This window comes from Schistocerca serialis, chromosome 7 (assembly GCF_023864345.2).
Source record: "Schistocerca serialis cubense isolate TAMUIC-IGC-003099 chromosome 7, iqSchSeri2.2, whole genome shotgun sequence".
NCBI lineage: Eukaryota > Metazoa > Arthropoda > Insecta > Orthoptera > Acrididae > Schistocerca > Schistocerca serialis.
The window spans coordinates 335,996,288-336,017,581 of NC_064644.1; the positions used below are offsets into that span (position 1 = coordinate 335,996,288).

At 36.8% G+C, this 21,294-nt stretch overlaps 1 protein-coding gene across 5 annotated transcripts in view; it reads left to right on the plus strand.

The window, feature by feature from the left end:
* LOC126412422 (mast/stem cell growth factor receptor kita-like) overlaps positions 1-20,500 on the plus strand; it is a 308,669-nt gene extending 288,169 nt beyond the window's left edge. Inside the window, exons 20-23 of one of the 5 annotated variants that reach the window (XM_050082017.1) lie at positions 1,793-1,898; positions 14,262-14,407; positions 17,681-17,988; positions 19,041-20,500. In XM_050082017.1, coding sequence (XP_049937974.1) covers positions 1,793-1,898; positions 14,262-14,407; positions 17,681-17,975 — 547 coding nt within the window. In that variant the 3' untranslated portion in view covers positions 17,976-17,988; positions 19,041-20,500. Of the gene's footprint in view, positions 1-1,792; positions 1,899-14,261; positions 14,408-17,680; positions 18,560-19,040 lie in introns of those variants that run through there. The other 4 variants (XM_050082014.1, XM_050082015.1, XM_050082016.1 and 1 more) reach the window with 4 other exon arrangements.
* The last annotated feature ends 794 nt before the right edge of the window (positions 20,501-21,294 follow it).

The window sequence follows — 21,294 nt, forward strand, 5'->3', positions numbered from 1 at the left end:
CTTAGTTTTAACTTATCTAATCCACTCCCATTTTCAAGTTCTGAAACCCATCCACACAATTAACTCATGAAATATTTCATGCACTGGTTCATAGAATACCAGATTTGTTTTTTTCTGGTGACAGCAGCCTCCTGAGTTATCAGCTATGGGCAATCTCAAAGCTGTTGATATTCATCTCAAAATTTTTACTGTACATGGATGTGTTGAGTGAAAATCTTATCCATCAGTGATGTCATTCATTGAAGAGTGGAAAGACAAATATTAATGATAATGGCAGTGTTGGCCATTCCTCTGTAGCCAGCAGCCGAATGGTACAGAAAATTCATTAAAATATGTTTCTCAATATCTCAACTGTCAGACACCTTTTTTCCAGTTTTCTCGGTTTTACATGAGATTGTGACTAAATAATTAACGTACCACAATTACTGTGTATTTTTTAAATGTTTTTGTGTGACAATGCTCAGCCACTCTCTACCTGGCAAATATAATAATTGTGTCAGTTAAAACAGTATGTTTTTGCACACATGCCTTGCAGCCCAGACTTGACTCCAAGAGATTTACATCTCGTAATGCATATGTGAAGGTGGTTGACTACTAATGCTGTGGCTCCAATAGAGAACTTCAAATATCCTGCCATGGCCTACCTGCAATTGCAGGGAGCAGAAGAATATGTGGTGGAAATTTATCAACTTGTCAAGAGATATTACGAATGCTTAAACTTGAGTGGTGGTTATGTACATCTACATCTACATCTACAGCCATACTCTGCAAGCCACCAGACAGTGTGTGGCGGAGGGTACTTTTGAGTACCTCTGTCGGTTCTCCCTTCTATTCCAGTCTTGTATTGTTCATGGAAAGAAAGATTGTCGGTATTCCTCTGTGTGGGCTCTAATCTCTCTGATTTTATCCTCATGGTCACTTTGCGAGATATACATAGGAGGGAGCAATATACTGCTTGACTCCTCAGTGAAGGTATGTTCTTGAAACTTCAACAAAAGCCCGAACCGAGCTACTGAGCGTCTCTCCTGCAGAGTCTTCCACTGTAATTTATCTATCATCTCTGTAATGCTTTCACGATTACTAATTGATCCTATAATGAAGCGTGCTGCTCTCCATTGGATCTTCTCTCTCTCTTCTATCAACCCTATCTGGTACAGATCCCACACTGGTGACCAGTATTCAAGCAGTGGGTGAACAAGTGTACTGTAACCTACTTCCTTTGTATTTGGATTGCATTTCCTTAGGATTCTTCCAATGAATCTCAGTCTGGCATCTGCTTTACCGACGACCAACTTTATATGATCATTCCATTTTAAATCACCCCTAATGCCTACTCCCATATTGTGTGGTTTCAATATTTTTCTAATAAATGTGATTCACCTGTCCAAGTATTTCATTTATAGCCTTACTGTCAGTATAACCCTCATATGAGTATCATACATATCATACAACAACACTGTCCGCAGCTCGTGGTCTAGTGGTTAGCATTGCTGCCTCTGGATCACGGGGTCCCGAGTTCGATTCCCAGCTGGGTTGGGGATTTCCTCTGCCTGGGGACTGGGTGTTTGTGTTGTCCTCATAATTTCATCATCATTATCATTCATGACAGTAGCTATGTTGGACTGTGAAAAAAATTGGACCTTGTACAAATTGGGACTGTGTACGGGCGTGGATGTAGTTGAGTGCCCCACAAACCAAACATCATCATCATCATCATCATCATCATCATCATCATCATCATCATCATACAACATTAAAACAACTTACTTAACTATTGGTATGTGTGTTTCAGATATGAGATTATGCTGAGCTGTTGGCACACTGACCCTAATAAAAGAGTGACTTTCTCGCAGTTGGTTGAAGAATTTGGAAATATCCTGGGAGAGAGAACCTTAACTGTGAGTAAATGAAAATGTTAGAGTTCTTCACATTGTTTTAAAGTTATAGCTTTTGCATTAGTGTTAAATAATAGGTAAAATAATCATTTTCCTATGCTGTATATTTTATTAATTGTCAAAAAGTTACTTTAAAGTTCAGAGAAAAGGTCCTCAGATGCTTTCTGTTGTTTGGTGATGTAAATCTTGAAACAAAAACTGTGTACTCTAGTTATTACACATTTGTATATGGATAACCCTTCTAATATGAAAATTAAATATTTGTCTTCCTATTTTAGCAGCCACTAACAAAGAATTGTTAAGAAAATGCTGTACTTTTTGGTGCTTTTTAATGATATGTGCAATAATGTTAAAGTGACATAAGTATTTATATGAAAAGGAAAATCCACTTAATAAAACTACAAAATTACACTGAAAAAGATTAGCTGGCCTGGACATACCTTCGGCAAGTGAAATCCCAGCACTGATGAGGAACACATTTAAAACACTAAACGAAATTTTTGGCATTATTAGTTTCTTCTGCAGAGAGTAAAGGGAGTGCACAAAGAGTTATCAAAGCCTGCCAAGATTTTTCTAGAAACTCAAAGTTCATCAACTAACATATTATTGTAGTAAAACTACTGTTTTTTTTTTTTTTTTTAGGGGAGGGGAGGGGGGTCGGGAGAAAAGGTAATATGCTCTTTAGAAAGACAAGAATAAGGGTTTTCATATAATGTAGGTTAATCCTAAAACAAGCTCTTATTAGCAGGGTCAAATTTTTAACCTCAAGTGGTTTTGGTGAATAGTAAATTTTGAATACTTTATTAAATAAAATGTTTCTACATGAACTAATTGTAATGTCATTATCAGCAGGATGTAAACTATATGCCAAATAATAATGTTTGGAAAAATACAGATGAAATGAGAATTATGTAAACGATTTATTGCAGCAAAATAGCCATTATAGTTATACATTAGATTACAATCATTTGAGAGTGAATTACAAGGATGTATTGAGTGTCTGCATAATTCTTAGTAGTAGATTACATTCAGTGCAGGTATTATAACAGATTATCATTTGAACCATTTATTGCATAGTCTCTAATTGATCTGGTCCTCTTGTTGCATATTTCTATATGGTATCTCTCACAAGACTGTCCACATAGTGTACACTTGCAAAGGTTTGACGGTTCGTGGTATGTTGTATTTGCACAAATTTTATGGTGGAGTCCGTGTACTGTGAGTCTTGTAAGTACGTGTCTCATATCAAAATTTGCTGCTGTCCAAGTGCGGTTGATCATGGCCCCAGATCCATAGAATTCCGTTGGTACTTCCTCTCCTTTCCTGAGTAGTGATCTTAGTAGTTTCTCCTATGCTGATGTGTTGGGAAGTAAGAACCTTGTCCTTAGATCCTCAATGATGAAAGATTCTCAGGCAAAAAGGTAGACTAATCTTGATCTTGCAGTTTTTGCTACCCCTGATGCTCTTTTGATATAATGTTTCTAAGTTCTTTTCATTTAGGTGTATCTATATGATTTCTATCCCATAAGCCAGTATTGGTATTATTTTTGATTTGAAGAGTGCCATAGCTGTGTCTAAATTTAGTGTTCTGATGGAACTTACTTCGTTTATCGCTCTGATGGCCTGTGTCGCTTTCTCTGTTGTGTGTTTAGTGAAGCACTTTGCGGATGACTGGAGAGTTATCCCTAGATATTTGTAATCTTTTATGATAGATATTTGCTTTCCTTGTAGTGCAATTCTTGTCATTTTTGGGATTTGCCCGCCTGGTCTGAATACCATCATTTCCATCTTGTCGGTGTTGATTACGAACTTGTGTTTTGTGCACCATTTTTCCACGTCTTCTATAGTCTCCTGTGGTTTCTTCAAGTTTTTTGAGCCTATCACAATGTCATCCGCGTAGGCATATGCTTCAACATCTTCATCATGAGCGATTGCCATAATGTCCTTTGCTGCCAGAATGAACAGGAGCGGGATTAGTGGGTCTCCTTGGAGTACTCCGTTTGTTTGCCTTATTGGTTCAGACAGGTCGAGGTTGTCCGAGATCCTTATCTCGTTCCATTCATTTATGGAGTTTATAATCCTCGTCCAGATGCTGTCTCTTCCCAGTGTTTTGTTGAGCATCCTTTTTACTAATGATCGATCGAGGAGGTCGAAGGCCTTTGTGAAGTCTATTGTATAAGGTGTTAAAATCACAATAAAGAAAAAAAAAAAAAAAAAAGTGAAGTCTATGAATACAGCATAATGTTTTTGCTTCTTATCTATGGTTTCCCATATGTTTTTTAAAAGCAGCTCCACTGCTGTAATAGTGGATCTTTTTTCCCTGAACCCGAACTGAGATTCTGGGAGGTGGTCTTCCAAAATGTGTCTTATTCTTCATATGATTAGTTTTGTGAATACCTTAAAAGGGTTGTTTTCCAAGGCTATTCCTCTGTATTTGTTTGTGTCCTTTGGGTCGCCCTTCCCTTTGTACATTACCCTTACTATTGATTTTCTCCACTGGCCTGGGATTTTTGCTATAAAGTTTTGTCCAGGTTGGTGCCAGCAGATGGGCTGTGTCTTTAAGCTGTTCGTTGTAAAGCATGTCCGGTCCCGCTGCTTTCTTCCTTTTTGTTAATTCAATGATCTTTCGGACCTCATTTGGAGTGAGTGGGGACCAGGCTGGCATCTCTTGCGGTGTGAGCTCTTGACTTGCTACCTGTGCTCCTTCTCTACCATCTTTGTCGAGAATGTCTTTGAAATGTCTCGTCCATTCTTCCATGCTTATATAGTGTGACTGTGCCTGCTTTTGGGGGCGGATTGCAATGAATGAGTCTCTCCTGGCTTCTTCAGCTAGTCTTCTCCCTCTTCTTCCCTATGTGCCATTCTCTTCTCCCTTGTTAGTGTTTTGTAGGATCTTCTTTTCTCAGCGTATGTTTTTAGTAGTGAGTGATTATCTGTGTCCATTTTTAGTCGGTGTAAAGCTTGGAGTACTTCTTTTATTTGCTGATAACACTCTTGATCGAACCATGGTTTAGCTCTTATCACTTTCCTGGGGGTAGTTGCTTGTTTTAAGAGTTTCTCCAGTTCAAGCGCTGCCTCCTCTACATTTGAGTTGTCGATTAAGGACTCAATTTGTTCTATCGGGTCGTGGTATTCTTCCACTTTCCTTGGATCCAGTCTCCTCGAGAGCAGTCTCTTCTCTTGGTTCTCTCTTGCCTTCCAATCACTTTGTATGGCTATGTTCATCAGGAGATGTTTTCTTATAGGCATGTGGTTTGCATTCCAAAGTGGGCTTATGTCCCCTTTTATGTTTCCTCTTATGAGGGTGATATCAATAGCACTTTTGCCATTATGGCAGAAGTACGTAGGGACATTTGTGTTGTTTAGCAGGATGAGGCCTTCTTCTTGTAGTGATTTGATTACTAATTTTGTTTTGTGATTCTGTACATCCAACCAACAGTTTAGATCCCCTGCTATAGGCAAAGGGAAGTCTTTCTTGCTCCGTCTTATTTGTTGGCCCAGTTCATTGATTATGTCTATGGCCGATTCGCTTGGCTGGAAGTAGGTTGCTAATATTGTGGTGTGTTTTACTTCTATTAGAATGGAGTGATTTAGTTCTGTTGTTGCTATAATTGGTGTTATCCATGGTTTCAGTAGGACTGTTATTCCCCCTTGGGGTTGCCCCCTTTCCCTTGCTTTGCCAGCATATTTATGCTATAGAATTTTGGATGTTGCCAATGATCTGTGAGAAAAGTTTATGAGAATTATGATAGTTAACATATGATGACACACCTTCTCTGTGATTCACAGATCATTCATGATACACATTACTGTTCCTCAGTAGAAATACTTTTATTAACTACAAAACTGACTGAATGAAAATATCTCAAAGAAACATGAAGAAATGTATTCCCACTTCAAGAGCTGTGCATATCACATGTTTAAATCGATGTGAGTCATGTATTTACAATGGCTTGTATCATACATTACAGCAAGAAAAATGTGTCGGGTACCTTCATAAACATTCATATCAGTTACTTCAATCACAGAAGTTTATCTATGGAGACTGACAAAAATGAACTTAAAAGTAGGAAAACATAAAATGCAGGAATGTGAAATCGGGGTTTTACTGTATTTGTATTGTTTGACCTCTCTTGATGATTTACAACAGCTTATACCAGTTAAAAGTTAATGAGCAAACTTAGAATATAGGTGTTCTGAGATGTACTGTAAGGTGAATAAATGCTATACACATCAGCTGTTTAATTAATATAAGTCTTCCTAAATCATAGGATATGGCAAAACACTTAAAATATTTCACAAACATTGCATGTTACTAATAACATTTACTATGCATGCGATGCAAATGTGACTTTTTTGGTTGGAAGTGACTGCCTGAAACTGGTTGTGTCAGTAAAATAAAACCTATTCAAAGTCTTATGTTGCTGCTTACAGTTGTCTTCAACAATTTTTTACAATGAGATGTTCTACAGACAAAGTAAGAAAGAAACACAACAACATAAAGAAGAAACAAAGAAATATTCAAAGAACAAGAAGAAAGTACTATTGCACACCAACTGGATTAGAGAAAAAGCTCCCAAACAATGAACAGTTGATGATGTTTGGTTTGTGGGGCACTCAACCGTGTGGTCATCAGTGCCTGTACAAAGTCCCAATTTGTTCATACTATTTTTTACGCAGTGCAATCTAGCCACTATCACAAATGATGATGATGATGAAATGAGGAGGACAACACAAACGCCCAGTCCTCAGGCAGAGAAAATCCCCAACACTGCCAGAAATCGAACCCATGGCCCCATGATCCAGGGACAGTCTCGCTAGCCACTAGACCATGAGATGTGGACGCAGTGAACAGTGCTTCAGTTCCTGTGGTGGTGGCAAGTACACTGCTTGGACAATATAGTAAGGATAGCTGGTGATAGGATGCTGAAATGAATAATGAAAGGATGATTATATTCCAGCAGAAAGGAGTATTCAGACAAGAGCTAGATGGCTGGAAAGTTTGTTGGCTGACATTACCAACATGGAGATCTTAGCCTGGAAGAGAAAAGAAGAGAACAAGGATGTATGGATGCAGAGTGTTGAGGAGGCCAAGATCCATCAAATACCATAGCACCAAAGAAGAAGAAGATGACAATAACTTCTCATAATTTGGACTTTCCAAGAAAAACCATTGGAGAGACTAACTTGTCAGTGACTGCACAACAGAGGCCTACAACTCATGGATACTGGTTAGTGCAAGAAATGGAGTACTGAAATCCCTCTCAACAGATGGCTGAATTGGAGATGAAGTTGGCTGTCAGTCAGGCACTCCTGATTCTGGGTAATTATGTGCAAACTCTCTGATGTGTAAAGTGTTTTACAGCTGAGCATATAGAAACATGGGGGAGTATTGCAAGTGAAATAATGGATGTACCTGATCAGCCACCATGTCTACATATTATTTCATGTAACGGACAATAGGAGATACATATATGTTTGTACCTCATCTGAAATTTGCAGTAAATGATGTCATTGACTCAGGTAGTATCAAAAACAGTCCAGATATTGCACAGTCTGTCATATTCTTATCTGCATTTTGTAAGTTAATTGAGAAAGTTATTTACACTAGATTAATTAAAGTCTTGAGTTGACACAGCCTAAAATTTTAGAATCCAAATGACTTTATGAAAAGTAAGTCAGCTTCATTTGCTACAGGACAGTTAATTGACAAAATAATAATTGCCATATGAAACAGGTTATATATTATAGGAGTGTTCCTTGATCCTGAAAAAGTATCTGATTGTGTTGACATCATGATACTGCCTGCAAGTTGTGGAAACTGGTTATTTTGAGGAACTGGTTATGAAGTGATAAAATCATATTTGAGTGACAGATCACAATTTGTGTTGCTAAAAACTAGCAGTGGGTCACTCAAATCTGAAATTACTATTATCCTACAGCCTCAAGATTCTGTATTAGGACCCCTTCTTGTTTTGTCCTTATACAGTTCCCCAATCCCTAAGAAAATATTGTGTGCTGTTGGTACATCCACTGTTTGCAAACACAGTACAATATTTCAACGAAATTTATATAAATGGAAATTCAATGAAGACTGTTATAGTGAAATTCAGCACCAAGAATCAGATGCAATTTGGTATGAAGTTATCCATAAAAAATGATACTCTAAAGAAGGAAAACTGGACAGAATTCTTGGGAATCACAATACAGGACAATCTCAAGTAGTACATACAGATTTCTTAGCCAGTAAGGTAGCTAAAAACATTATTATCAAACATTGTAATGATTGGCACATATTAGAAATTGCATATTGTTTATTATTATCATCAAATTTGAGCTATACAATAAAAATATGGGGTGCACTATACAGTACAAACATGGGGTGCAATGAACACAAGCAAATCTAAATGCATTACTAAAACTGAAGGAGAAACCAGTCACTACTATTATTTGTGGTCCTAGCCCAGAGAATCATTTTGTAACCAGTTTCCAAAATTAGGTGAGTTTACCAGAATAGACACTTTAAATGTAATACTGCTTGTGAAAACAATGAAACCAAACTTAAATTGTAACCCTCACCAGCATAACAATAGGAAAAAATTGAAATATAAGGTAAATATCAACAGATCAGAATTATATTTAACAAATGTACTTAATACTGGGTTGAAGCTAGCCAGTGTTCATCTGAGAAATCTTGTATTCCTATTACCAACTTAAAATAATTTTAATAAAAAATCCATTTTATTCTTTAGTGATCTTTGTTTTTGCATTCAAAATAAATAGAATGATTCTGTTTTGAAAGTACTTCTGGTCAACAGTATTGATAGTTTGCAAGAAATCTAGTGGTAACTACAAAAAATGCGACATTATTCTTATTTACCAACAAAAGTCAAACATTGTTGTTGTGGTCTTCAGTCCTGAGACTGGTTTGATGCAGCTCTCCATGCTAATCTATCCTGTGCAAGCTCTTTCATCTCCCAGTACCTACTGCAACCTACATCCTTCTGAATCTGCTTAGTGTATTCATCTCTTGGTCTCCCTCTACGATTTTTACCCTCCACGCTGCCCACCAATGCTAACTTTGTGATCCCTTGATGCCTCAGCACATGTCCTACCAACTGATCCCTTCTTCTAGTCAAGTTGTGCCACAAACTTCTCTTCTCCCCAATCCTATTCAATACCTCCTCATTAGTTACATGATCTACCCACCCAATCTTCAACATTCTTCTGTAGCACCACATTTCGAAAGCCTCTATTCTCTTCTTGTCCAAACTATTTATCGTCCATGTTTCACTTCCATACATCGCTACACTCCATACATATACTTTCAGAAATGACTTCCTGACACTTAAATCTATACTCGATGTTAACAAATTTCTCTTCTTCAGAAACACTTTCCTTGCCATTGCCAGTCTACATTTTACATCCTCTCTACATCGACCATCATCAATTATTTTGCTCCTCAAATAACAAGACTCCTTTACTACTTTAAGTGTCTCATTTCCTAATCTAATTCCCTCAGCATCACCCGACTTAATTCGACTACATCCCATTATCCTCGTTTTTCTTTTGTTGATGTTCATCTTATATCCTCCTTTCAAGACACTGTCCATCCCGTTCAACTGCTCTTCCAAGTCGTTTGCTGTCTCTGACAGAATTACAATGTCATCGGCGAACCTCAAAGTTTTTATTTCTTCTCCCTGGATTTTAATACCTACTCCGAACTTTTCTTTTGTTTCCTTTACTGCTTGCTCAATATGCAGATTGAATAACATTGGGAAGAGGCTACAACCCTGTCTCACTCCCTTCCCAACCACTTCTTCCCTTTCATGCCCCTCGACTCTTATAACTGCCATCTGGTTTCTGTACAAATTGTAAATAGCCTTTTGCTCCCTGTATTTTACCCCTGCCACCTTTAGAATTTGAAAGAGAGTATTCCAGTCAACATTGTCAAAAGCTTTCTCTAAGTCTACAAATGCTAGAAATGTAGGTTTTCCTTTCCTTAATCTTTCTTCTAACATAAGTCGTAGGGTCAGTATTGCCTCACGTGTTCCAGTGTTTCTACGGAATCCAAACTGATCTTCCCTGAGGTCAGCTTCTACCAGTTTTTCCATTCGTCTGTAAATAATTCGCGATAGTATTTTGCAGGTGTGACTTATTAAACTGATAGTTCGGTAATTTTCACATCTGTCAACACCTGCTTTCTTTGGGATTGAAATTATTATGTTCTTCTTGAAGTCTGAGGGTATTTCGCCTGTCTCATACATCTTGCTCACCAGATGGTAGAGTTTTGTCAGGACTGGCTCTCCCAAGGCCGTCAGTAGTTCTAATGGAATGTTGTCTACTCCCGGGGCCTTGTTTCGACTGAGGTCTTTCAGTGCTCTGTCAAACTCTTCACGCAGTATCGTATCTCCCATTTCATCTTCATCTACATCCTCTTCCATTTCCATAATATTGTCCTCAAGTACATCGCCCTTGTATAGGCCCTGTATATACTCCTTCCACCTTTCTGCTTTCCCTTCTTTGCTTAGAACTGGGTTTCCATCTGAGCTCTTGATATTCATACAAGTGGCTCTCTTTTCTCCAAAGGTCTCTTTAATTTTCCTGTAGGCTGTATCTATCTTACCCCTAGTGAGATAAGCCTCTACATCCTTACATTGTCCTCTAGCCACGCCTGCTTAGCCATTTTGCACTTCCTGTCGATCTCATTTTTGAGACGTTTGTATTCCTTTTTGCCTGCTTCATTTACTGCATTTTTATATTTTCTCCTTTCATCAGTTAAATTCAATATTTCTTCTGTTACCCAAGGATTTCTACTATCCCTCATCTTTTTACCTATTTGATCCTCTGCTGCCTTCACTATTGCATTCCTCAAAGCTACCCATTCTTCTTCTACTGTATTTCTTTCCCCCATTGCTGTCAATTGTTCCCTTATGCTTTCCCTGCAACTCTGTACAACCTCTGGTTCTTTCAGTTTATCCAGGTCCCATCTCCTTAAATTCCCACCTTTTTGCAGTTTCTTCAGTTTTAATCTACAGCTCATAACCACTAGATTGTGATCAGAGTCTACATCTGCCCCTGGAAATGTCTTACAATTTAAAACCTGGTTCCTAAATCTCTGTCTTACCATTATATAATCTATATGATACCTTTTAGTATCTCCAGGGTTCTTCCATGTATACAACCTTCTTTCATGATATTGTTTAAAATAGGACTGTAGATTCTAAATCTAAAACTTCAATATTTTTATGCGACATATTTGAGAAGTAATATATATTATGTTCTGAAATTGTATTATTCTAGGCACTATTTTTTTAAATTTGATATTGAATAAAATTCTATTATTATTATTATTATTATTATTATTATTATTAGCTGTGTGGTACTGTGTGTGTACTCCTATGCCAATTTTTTCGATAGCCTGCTGGTGAGAGGAACCTATCACCATATGTATTAATACAACCATGAATTATCCTTTCAAGTGAACATGTTGTGTGGCTTGAGTATCAAATAGCTATGTTCCTCTAAGAACAGCTACTGAAAAGTGCTTGAGCATCAAACACTCTTTGGAAGATTCTTTACTTGGGATGCTTTAACACTTTTTGAAATTCGTCATTGGACAATCAATAATTGTTAAGTGCATGAAATAACAAGACACCTATAATGCCCATATCTTTAATGCATTACGAAATATCGTATTCATGATCCATGGAACTAGTATTAATCTAACAAGACACCTATAATGCCCATATCTTTAATGCATTACGAAATATCGTATTCATGATCCATGGAACTAGTATTAATCTAATCTAATCTAATCTAATGAAGTCTAATAGACAATGCTTTTACCAGATGAGCATATGTACATAATGAACCTTCATTAAGTATTTCACAATTTCACTGTTGATAAAAATTGTTTATAATTTATAATAACATTGCTATGCAATATTCATGATTATGTAAGGAATGATTTCATAGGCTAAAGATAAGTGACATTACCTATTAGTTTAGAAGCTGTACTGAGATTTCAAGATGGCATCAATGTCTGGGGATGTATTACAATGTAATATTAAATTTCACAATCCAGCAATCTTTTAAATGAACAAGCAGAGAGTTTAATAGCTTTAACATAACATTTGAAGTTTATTAATCTTTTCATATGACAGTCAATAGTTTTTCCAAAACATCACAGATAAAAACCAAACATAACACTTCTGGACTCATTGAGAATGCCAAAGGCATTTTATTGTATAAAACAATCTGAAAATGAGGTGCCACAAAACTGGACTGAACTACCTGTCACAACAATCTGACACTCTTGGTGTCAAAAACAATATAACATTTAATGTTTAAATGTTTGAGTCTTTCGAATACATGCCATAAGTCAAAATATGATTTAGATAACTTCAGTTTTTTAGGTTACCTAACAAATTTAAATTATGAACTATTTTCCAAACACTTGTATTTATGTAAAGACTTTTAGTAGTAATAGCAAATGACGAAGGTTATAGATTTGTAAATATAAAATTAGGAACTTCTTGATACTTAACAATATTGATATCATTTTCATAGTAAAATAAATAAAAATATAAATGGAAACATATATTTTGTTTGTACATAAAACTGTAAAGCAAAAACACTGAAAATGATGTAGATTTATTTTCAGAGCATTTGCTGATAATAATGCAGCTGCTGATTTTTGTGGTGTATAATCAGTACATAATAACATACCAATATGTAAATAATAAAAATATATTGACAAAAAAAATTTCTGACAGTCGGAATACTCTATGAACAACTGCAGATAAGTAATATGTGATTTATGCAAGAAAATCAACTGAAGTCTGTCTGAAGTAAAAGCAAAAGTTCCAGTGGTGTTAGATGCATTATTTGCTATATAGATTTCATAAGAATGTGGAAAATTTAAGCAAACCAGGAGCTACATTAGTTGAATTTTGACCAAAATAAAATGTGAAAACAATTATCTCAGCAATGTTAGAGCTGTATGAAAATGCATACCAAAGATTTTGTAGACCAGTTTATTACTGTAGATGAGCCTCCTTACCTGCAGGTCAGACAAGTTAAGTAAGTCATTACTCATGGCTTTGTGTGAGAGAGCTTTCTTCTCTTGACATATGTCACAAATCTGGACATAATATGCATGCACATGTTGAGAAAAAAGTGGAAATTTGGTCTGAAATTGGGTAAATGTGTAAGACGAATAGATTTTTGTTCAGTTACTACAGCTAAACAAGGGAATGATGAGATCATTCAGCTGTCCTTTAGAGTGTTTGTATTGTTCAAGTTGTGAAATGCTTCTGGCTCTGAAACCTCATTTGAATGAACAAAGAGAAGAAATGTACTTCCTTTAATTTCCACATAAGATTATTTTGTGACTATAGGAAGAACAATTTGGGTTCTGTGTTGTGAATATATTGTCTCTCTGTCTCCACATCTATTAGTGTGTTTAGTGTAGTGTCTGCCATACATTCATATTCTGTGTGTCATATATTCATATTCTGAAGAAGAAAGCAAGGTTCAGAGTCTGAGCTAAGCATTCATTTCATTATTTATGTGCCAGTCAACAGCTCAACACTTCCTCTGTGTGATGACCAATTGTCGTACAACTGATGTATTCCACTCATGACTTTCCATTATCATATTGAGACATCTTTCTGTGGTATAGACCAATGTGCTGATATAAGAACAAAATATTATAAAAATTAGCCACAGGCTTTCTTGATAATCAGGCTGAAGGGTTAAAAACTTGACCACAAAACTATCTTCTGCAGTTTACTTGACTTCCAGAGTGAAAGAAGCAGTATCTTGTTAAACTGTAGCAATCTTTTACATTAGCATATATTGCTTTTACCTTGTTGTGAATCTTGAGATAACTTCACTCAGAAAGAACAAAGGAATCTTGGAAAGACTTGTATCTACAGACTGTCACTGTCATAAGTGTATAGTTACTCTCAGTTACAGTGAGCAGAATATAAAAAGGGAATGGAGGAAACACATTAGGGTACTAGCACATCATATGTTACTGCTGAAAATACTCAGAGGGTGTTACAGGTTTCTGCATTGTTATACGTATCTATATGGCACCATCAATCACTTGTGAGTTGTGGACTTTCTTCACTTTTCACTATTGATACCATTCTTTAAGCTCCATTATTGTAAGATTTCATATGTTTTGTCTCATTCACTCTCATATAGTTAACATTCTGTAAATTAAGCACTAAAGGACTAAGGGCAGATTCAAATGGAGTGTGCTTCTATAATTACATACTCTCCATTCAGATGTTATTACTATTCTATTATTTACAGTATTTTCTTTTAGAAACTTAACCAGGCATTTTTTTCCAGCATTATCATAACTTAAATGATGAATATATCAGCATGAGTCCAAAACCAGGATCTAATGGAGATGACTATCTTGCCATGGCTGCTGCACCTGATTATAATAAATTACTATCACCAGTGGAAGGTGAAAATCATTCATATATAAATAGGTAAGAAAACAAAATTCCTGTGTAACTGTTCATACACTATGCTATGAGAAGTATCAGGACACCTATTACTGAAAATTAATATGTGGTGTGCCCACCCTTCACCTTTATGATCCCTTGAACTATGCTGGGGGCACTTCCAATGAGGTGTCTAAATATCTTTGGAGGAATGGCAGCCCACTCTTCCTCAAGAGCTAAAACCAGAGAAGCTGTGATGTTGAGTGCTGGTGTCTGGAGAAAAGTCACATTCTAACTCATCCCAAAGGTGTTCCACTGGGTTCAGGTCTGGACTTCGATAAGGCCATTCCATTTCAGGAATTCTGTTGATCACAAACAATTGCCACACAGCTGCTTCTTTATGATATGGTGCTTTAAAATGCTGATACAAACAACTGCTGTAGCTGTACTGTTCCTCTACTGTATACACTACACAATGCTGTAAAATGTGTTCATATCCACCTGCATTTAGCATTTTCTTAAGCACAATAAGGGGACCATACTATAATCTCAAAAAAACATCCACATACTGTAACATCACCTCCTCTTTATTTCATTGTTGTGCTGTACGGCACTTGCCATGAGTGTATCTCTTGCTTTTCAGCCCAATTGGCTAGAGGTTTAGTTTGAAAGACCTGTTGGTTTGATTTGTCACATGCGGGCTAAGCATGTGGTGACCTATTGCATAGGGCATGGGATGTGTGGAGCTCCAGTCATGGAATGGAGGCAGAAGATGGTTGGGAGTGTACTTTGGTGAGTTGTGCTGTGAGCCACCTTGAGGTTGTGGTGCTAGCTTTTCTGTTGCTTAAAGGGAATTCTTTGACAGTTGTCTTGAGTGGTTTGGGACTTGCATTCAAATGTGAATTTGGTTTTAAGTACTGCACAGATCAGCTGGGCTGTCATTGTGTTTGTTAGCTTTGTAGTGGCTTATTAGCTGTGCAGGTATTGATTTCATTTCAGTCGATACAGTTTTTGATTGAAGTTTCATGGGTTTTAAGTCCTACCATTGTGCTCATTAGCTTTGTAGCCATTTGTTTGTTTACATTTGCCAGTGGTTTTAGGTGCTGCTCTTATCAGCTGGGCAGATTTTTCTTGTTATATTTTAATCTGGATTTAATTGCTGCACAGCTCAGGCTAGCAGTTTTTGTGTTAATTTTTGAGGCTGTAGTTTGATGTTGGTTGTTGCCACGGCAGTTTTGAACTGGAGGGAGCTATTGCCGATATATATCATTTCCGTTAAGGCTGTAGTAGTAGGTATTTGACTCCATGAAGATTATACTTCAGCAGTTATGAAAGTGTCCTTTATTAGTGGATTGAAATCCATTTGTATAGAAAAGCTTGGATGATAATAGTTTTAGAATGCTGTGAAACAATTATAGTTTAAGAATGCTGTGAAACAATTATATCCTTCATCCCTGCATATCTGAAATTAGTGTGTGCTCTAGTCACTCAAGCAGGTTGTCATTTCCGGCCATGCAATTGGTTGTTGAAATAAGTGACTGTTAAGGTACTGTAATTGGGATAATTCCCCAGCCCTCCCATCAAGCAATGCTCATGGGATCAAGCTTGGGTTACATCATTCGCACTGTACATGATGGCAGGTAATGTTTACCAGACATTTGCCACACCTTAAGCCTTTCATCAAATTACCACAGTGTATAGAATGTAATGTTCCCGTTGTATTTCATGCTTTAGATTTACCTCACGCAGGAAATACTAAATATTATTATGATTGCGTCCAGTGACTTAGGTGACCATGGATGCAGCAGTCTCAGATTTCTTCACCTAACTATGCAGCAGCTGCTGGGTGGAGGGGGGGGGGGGGGGGGGGGGGAATGATTCAGAACAATCCCTACTTTTCTTGAATTCTTCAAAACTACTGTAGTAATCTTCCTGAAACAAAAATTTGATTCAAAGACACTACTAACAGACTCAGATTTCAGAATGAGAACTGAGTGTTCTGAATGACTGATTGGTATAAATCTACAATAGAATATTCATTTGTCTTCCAAAGTTTATATACAGTCATTGTCCTGTTTGAAGGTTTATTCTTGAGATGACTCATTTCTCCTATGTAGGCTGGCCATTCAGAGAGCATCAGTATCACACCCATGCATATACTCCTTCTTGTGAAGTTATTACTATTGTCACATTGCCTTGAAGACATTTGTATCTCAACATGGCTCACCAAACGAAAATAAGTAATAAATTCAAACAGTAGTTTTGCTATCCTATATAATAGTTTATTTGTTTTATCATTCACAAGTACCATTTGTTGGCAAGGCACAGGTGGGTGTAGTCATAACTCTTCTGGAACCACCAGCGTAGCTCATCACTCCAGTTCACTCATTTCCAGACATCCACTGTCAAGTGTCACTAGCATTGACTACAGAAATGTGGGATATATGAGGAACTACTCAACTGTTGTAACCCATTATTCTTTAAATCTCATGGACAGCTATCACAGTCATCATGCTAACTAGAGAGCTGTTAGCATCTTCGAACTCATGAGTGATTTCTTCCATTGATTTCATGTGATTATTTTATGACCACCTTCTGTGATGCTCAACGGTCGCTCTCCATCAGTACATGAGGTCTGTCTGGTCTTGGTTAACCATGGTTCTTCCTGTGTCTTTCCATTACACAATCACATAATCAACAATCAACTTGGGCAGCTTTAAAGGATTTGAAATGCCCCTGATGGATTTGTTACTCATACGACATCTGATGACTAGTCAATGTTTGAAGTCACTGAATTCTCCTGACCAAACCATTTTGTTGTTACTGCTTCTCTAGTGACAACACTACTCCCCACCTTCATTTATCTGGTGGGACTGCCTCTGTGACATCTAGTTGTTATTCCACCTTACATAGAGGTGTTTCAAAGTTTTTCGTCATATAGTGTGTGTGTGTGTGTGTGTGTGTGTGTGTGTGTGTGTAATTTTTACAACACCAATGCCTTTTAGCTTTCTTTGCCATGAAAATAAGCTGTATTAATTGTGGCCTTCTAATTTATGAGGCATCATTCTTATTTCATATTTAGATTAATTCCTTATTTCATATTTAGATTAATTTGAAAAGTGGTAGTGATCATAAGAGGTAGACATTATTATTAAATCAAGAAATGTATAAGCTATCTGTATGAGAAATTTGTCTTTTAAACAGAAAAATGTCATATCATCCATCTGCCTTATGTCTAAAATATATAATTACAGTTATAGTATTTTATTTATCAGGATGGAATTGTGTTTGTTTAAATGTTTCTATTTTTCCAAACAGTAACCCATTGTCAAGTGAAAATCCTGAAATTGAACATATAAGAGACTACACTGATATGAACTGTGCATCACCCTCTGGTTATGATGTCAGCAGTATTGATACAGGCTTCCACAGTGATGGTTCACAGAATACAACATATGAAGCCAGAGATGATAACAGCAACAAAACTGCGAATCTGGCAAATGTTAAATTATACTCTCACACAAAAGATTCTCAGAAAGATACTGAAAAGCAAAATATTTCATCAGAAAATAATGGAATCTCAAACCCTGCATATTTTCACACCTCATTGTAATTCTCATTACTCTGTAAGTAATTTATTTGTTGCTACTGGTCTTTTAAAATCTGAATTCCTTGTGAATATTTGCTTCAAGATACCACATAAACCATTAAAAGTGCAACCTGTTGCATTAAATGAAAACAATAACTCATTTTAAAACTGTTTCTTCTCATGGTTGTGATACTATGTATGCATATTAATTGAGCATAATAAGAAATGTGTCCACCTCCATAGCTGAGTAATCTGCATGGATGACTGCAATACAGACGTTTTGGGTTTGATTCCTCATACTGCCAGGAATTTTTCCTTGGTGCGACATAAAGGGTGCACTCAGCCTCAGGAAACCAACTGAGGAGCTACTTGACCAATTACCAGGGGTGCCAAGATCAAGAAGTCCAACAATGACTGGGAAAATGGTGTGCTGACCACATGCACCTCCATAGTGCATGCAATGCCACCAATGTTAAAGGATGACATGGTGGTTAGTCAGGCCCAATTGGCCAATCTAGGAATGCAGAACCTTACTTTCTTATAATTAGAAATGGAAGTATATTTCCTTGGTTGCTTAGATGAATGAAATAAACATCTCTCATTCATTATTTTAGCATGTGTGTTGCTTACTTTCAGTTGCCAGTAAACAGTATTGTGTATTGTGTCTTTTTAAAAGATATTTATTTTATAGGAGAAACATCTGATGTTTAGAAGTATTTGATGTTTTATTGTAGTTTATGATTTGTGGCAATGAACCTCAATAAATAAATTTAAATGTAAAACTGCTCAGTTGATGAGTATCTCTCAAGCAAAAGATGTATTTTAAAGAAATAATATTTCATTTTTTATAAAATACTAACTTATAGAAGATGAATGTTAATAAATGTCATGTTAAATTCTTTGCGTGATATCTGCATACAACATTAAATATTTATTGCCATTGTTGATTGCCCACAAAATGCACAGAATGTATAAATTTGATATCTGCATACCACATTAAATATTTATTGCAATTGTTGATAGCTCACAAAATGCACAGAATTTATAAAATCTTCAGAGATCTATTTAATAATTCTCAACTTGTTCCAGGCTGAGTCAAAACGTTATGACCTGCTGCTTAACTGCATCTTGGTTCACCATTTTAATGAAAAACTCAGTGATTATGCCTGGCATTGATTGTCAGAGACACATGAAACTAAATCTCTATAGACTGGTCATGAAATTCCTGTCCTAGATGTGTTTCATTGGGTTCAGATCAAGTGAATTTTTTGGCTAAGGCATCAATATGAATTCATTATCATGCTCCTCAAACAACGGTGGCATGATCCTGGCCTTGAGACACTGACAGTTATCCCATGGTGGCATTGGAACTGGGGAAGACGTCAAGCTTGAAGGGATGCAGGTGGCCCGCAATAATGTTCACATAGTCCACACTGTCATGGTGCATTTGAATAGCAGCAAATACCCTGTGAAAGTCAAAATAAACATTCCTCACAGCATAATATCACCTAAACCAGCCTGCGTACCTGGCACGGTACACGTATTGAGCAGCCATTCACCTGGATGACAGGATCTCTGAACATGGCTATCAACCTAGTACAAAAAATAAACATGCTTCATCCAACCAGGCAACCTGTTTCCATTGATGCACAGTCCAAGCTCAGATATCTTGCAATGCTGCAATCATAATTGATATCTCTGGGCACACATAAGGGTAGTCTACTGTTGACCCCTATGTTCAACAATATGTGCTGAGATGGGTGCTGTGAAATATTTGTGCCTGCCCCAACACTGTACTCTGTCATCACATCATCCACAGATCACAGCTTAACCTGTGTTACAGAGTGGGTTAGCCTCTAACCTCCATGTTGTGTGAAGAGGCATAGACACTCAACACCTTGCCTACTTGTGGTTTCACCATCCTTCAGCCACTTTCCTTATGTGCTCAAGACAGCAGCATGCAAACAGCCAACCAGCTTAGCCATTGCTGAGATGCTCATTCCCAGGGGCTAAACCATAACTATCAGCCTTTGTCAAATACATTTATGTTAGTGGATTTTCTCATTTGCATCACATATCATTGTTAGAATTATTTTTAAGAAAAATTTCTTATTATAGTCTCAGCTGCAAATATTCAAAGTTGGTTGTTAATTTCAATCACAAGCAATGATTTTTTTAATGTAAGTATTTTATCTTCAAGCATTTTGGATGCTGTTGATGCTGACAGTTTGTACAATCTGAGTAATATATAATGTTACATACAATAATAATAAAGAAACAGATAAATCATGTAGATTTGCATACAAACATACAGTGAGTATAAATTAAAATTTTAGATTTTCTTTTGCACAATCAGAAAAAGAAAGCTTTCATGTTAAGCCAGTTTTGTAGAACATTTCTGAATGTTTTTCATGAGGTAGTGTGCTTCTGGTGGCAGTGCATTGAACAGTTTTACATGAAGATATAGCTTATGAGCCTTGTGTAGTCTTGTAAAGTGTCAGCCAATTTTATTTGGAACATGTATTGTGACAATGAAATGATTGCCTTAATTTACAGCTCTCTTGATTTTCGTTTGTGTAGACTACAGCCTACATCCCATAGTACAGTGATTCCACATATAGAGGTGGAGTGATACGGAAGTGTGGAGGGAATGAGGTTTGTGTAAAAGTGGTGGCAGAGAGTGGACAAACAAAGTCTGCGTTACGAAACCATGTTGGAGTGGAGAATAATCAGATTCATTTGCTTACTGTATACCCTATTACACATTTAGATCTGTGAGGAGAATAAATTTTATAACTGATTTGTTCAGTCATCTATGTGAAAGATATCTTAATTTAAATATTGACTTGCTGCATCAGATGTTCCACAGTTTTATTCCATTTAATGCTGGAAGGCAAGAACTACTGACACAGTTTTGTGAAGACATCAAGTACAGTTTGTCTCAAAAAGATGATTGTCCATCAACAAGGCCACCGAGATTGCTTACAATATTATGAATATAAAGATGGTATCTGTTCTTTTGGACATGTCTGAAAGAACAGATACCGTTGGTGATCTTGCAGCTCTCAAAAAATGAAATTACAATGAAATCCAGACCATTAGCTGCTTACAGGGGTTGATAAATATCAATGGGGACAGTTGGAAATGTGTGCCCCAACTAGGATTCAAACCTGGGATCTCCTGCTTATATAGCAGACACTCTATCTGACTGAGCCATCAAGTAGACAGAGGATAGTGCGACTGCAGGGACTTATCTCTGGCATGCTCCCCATGAGACCCACATTTCCAACTTATTGTCCACACACTACGTTTTAGTGCCTTTGCCCACTATACTCATTACTCA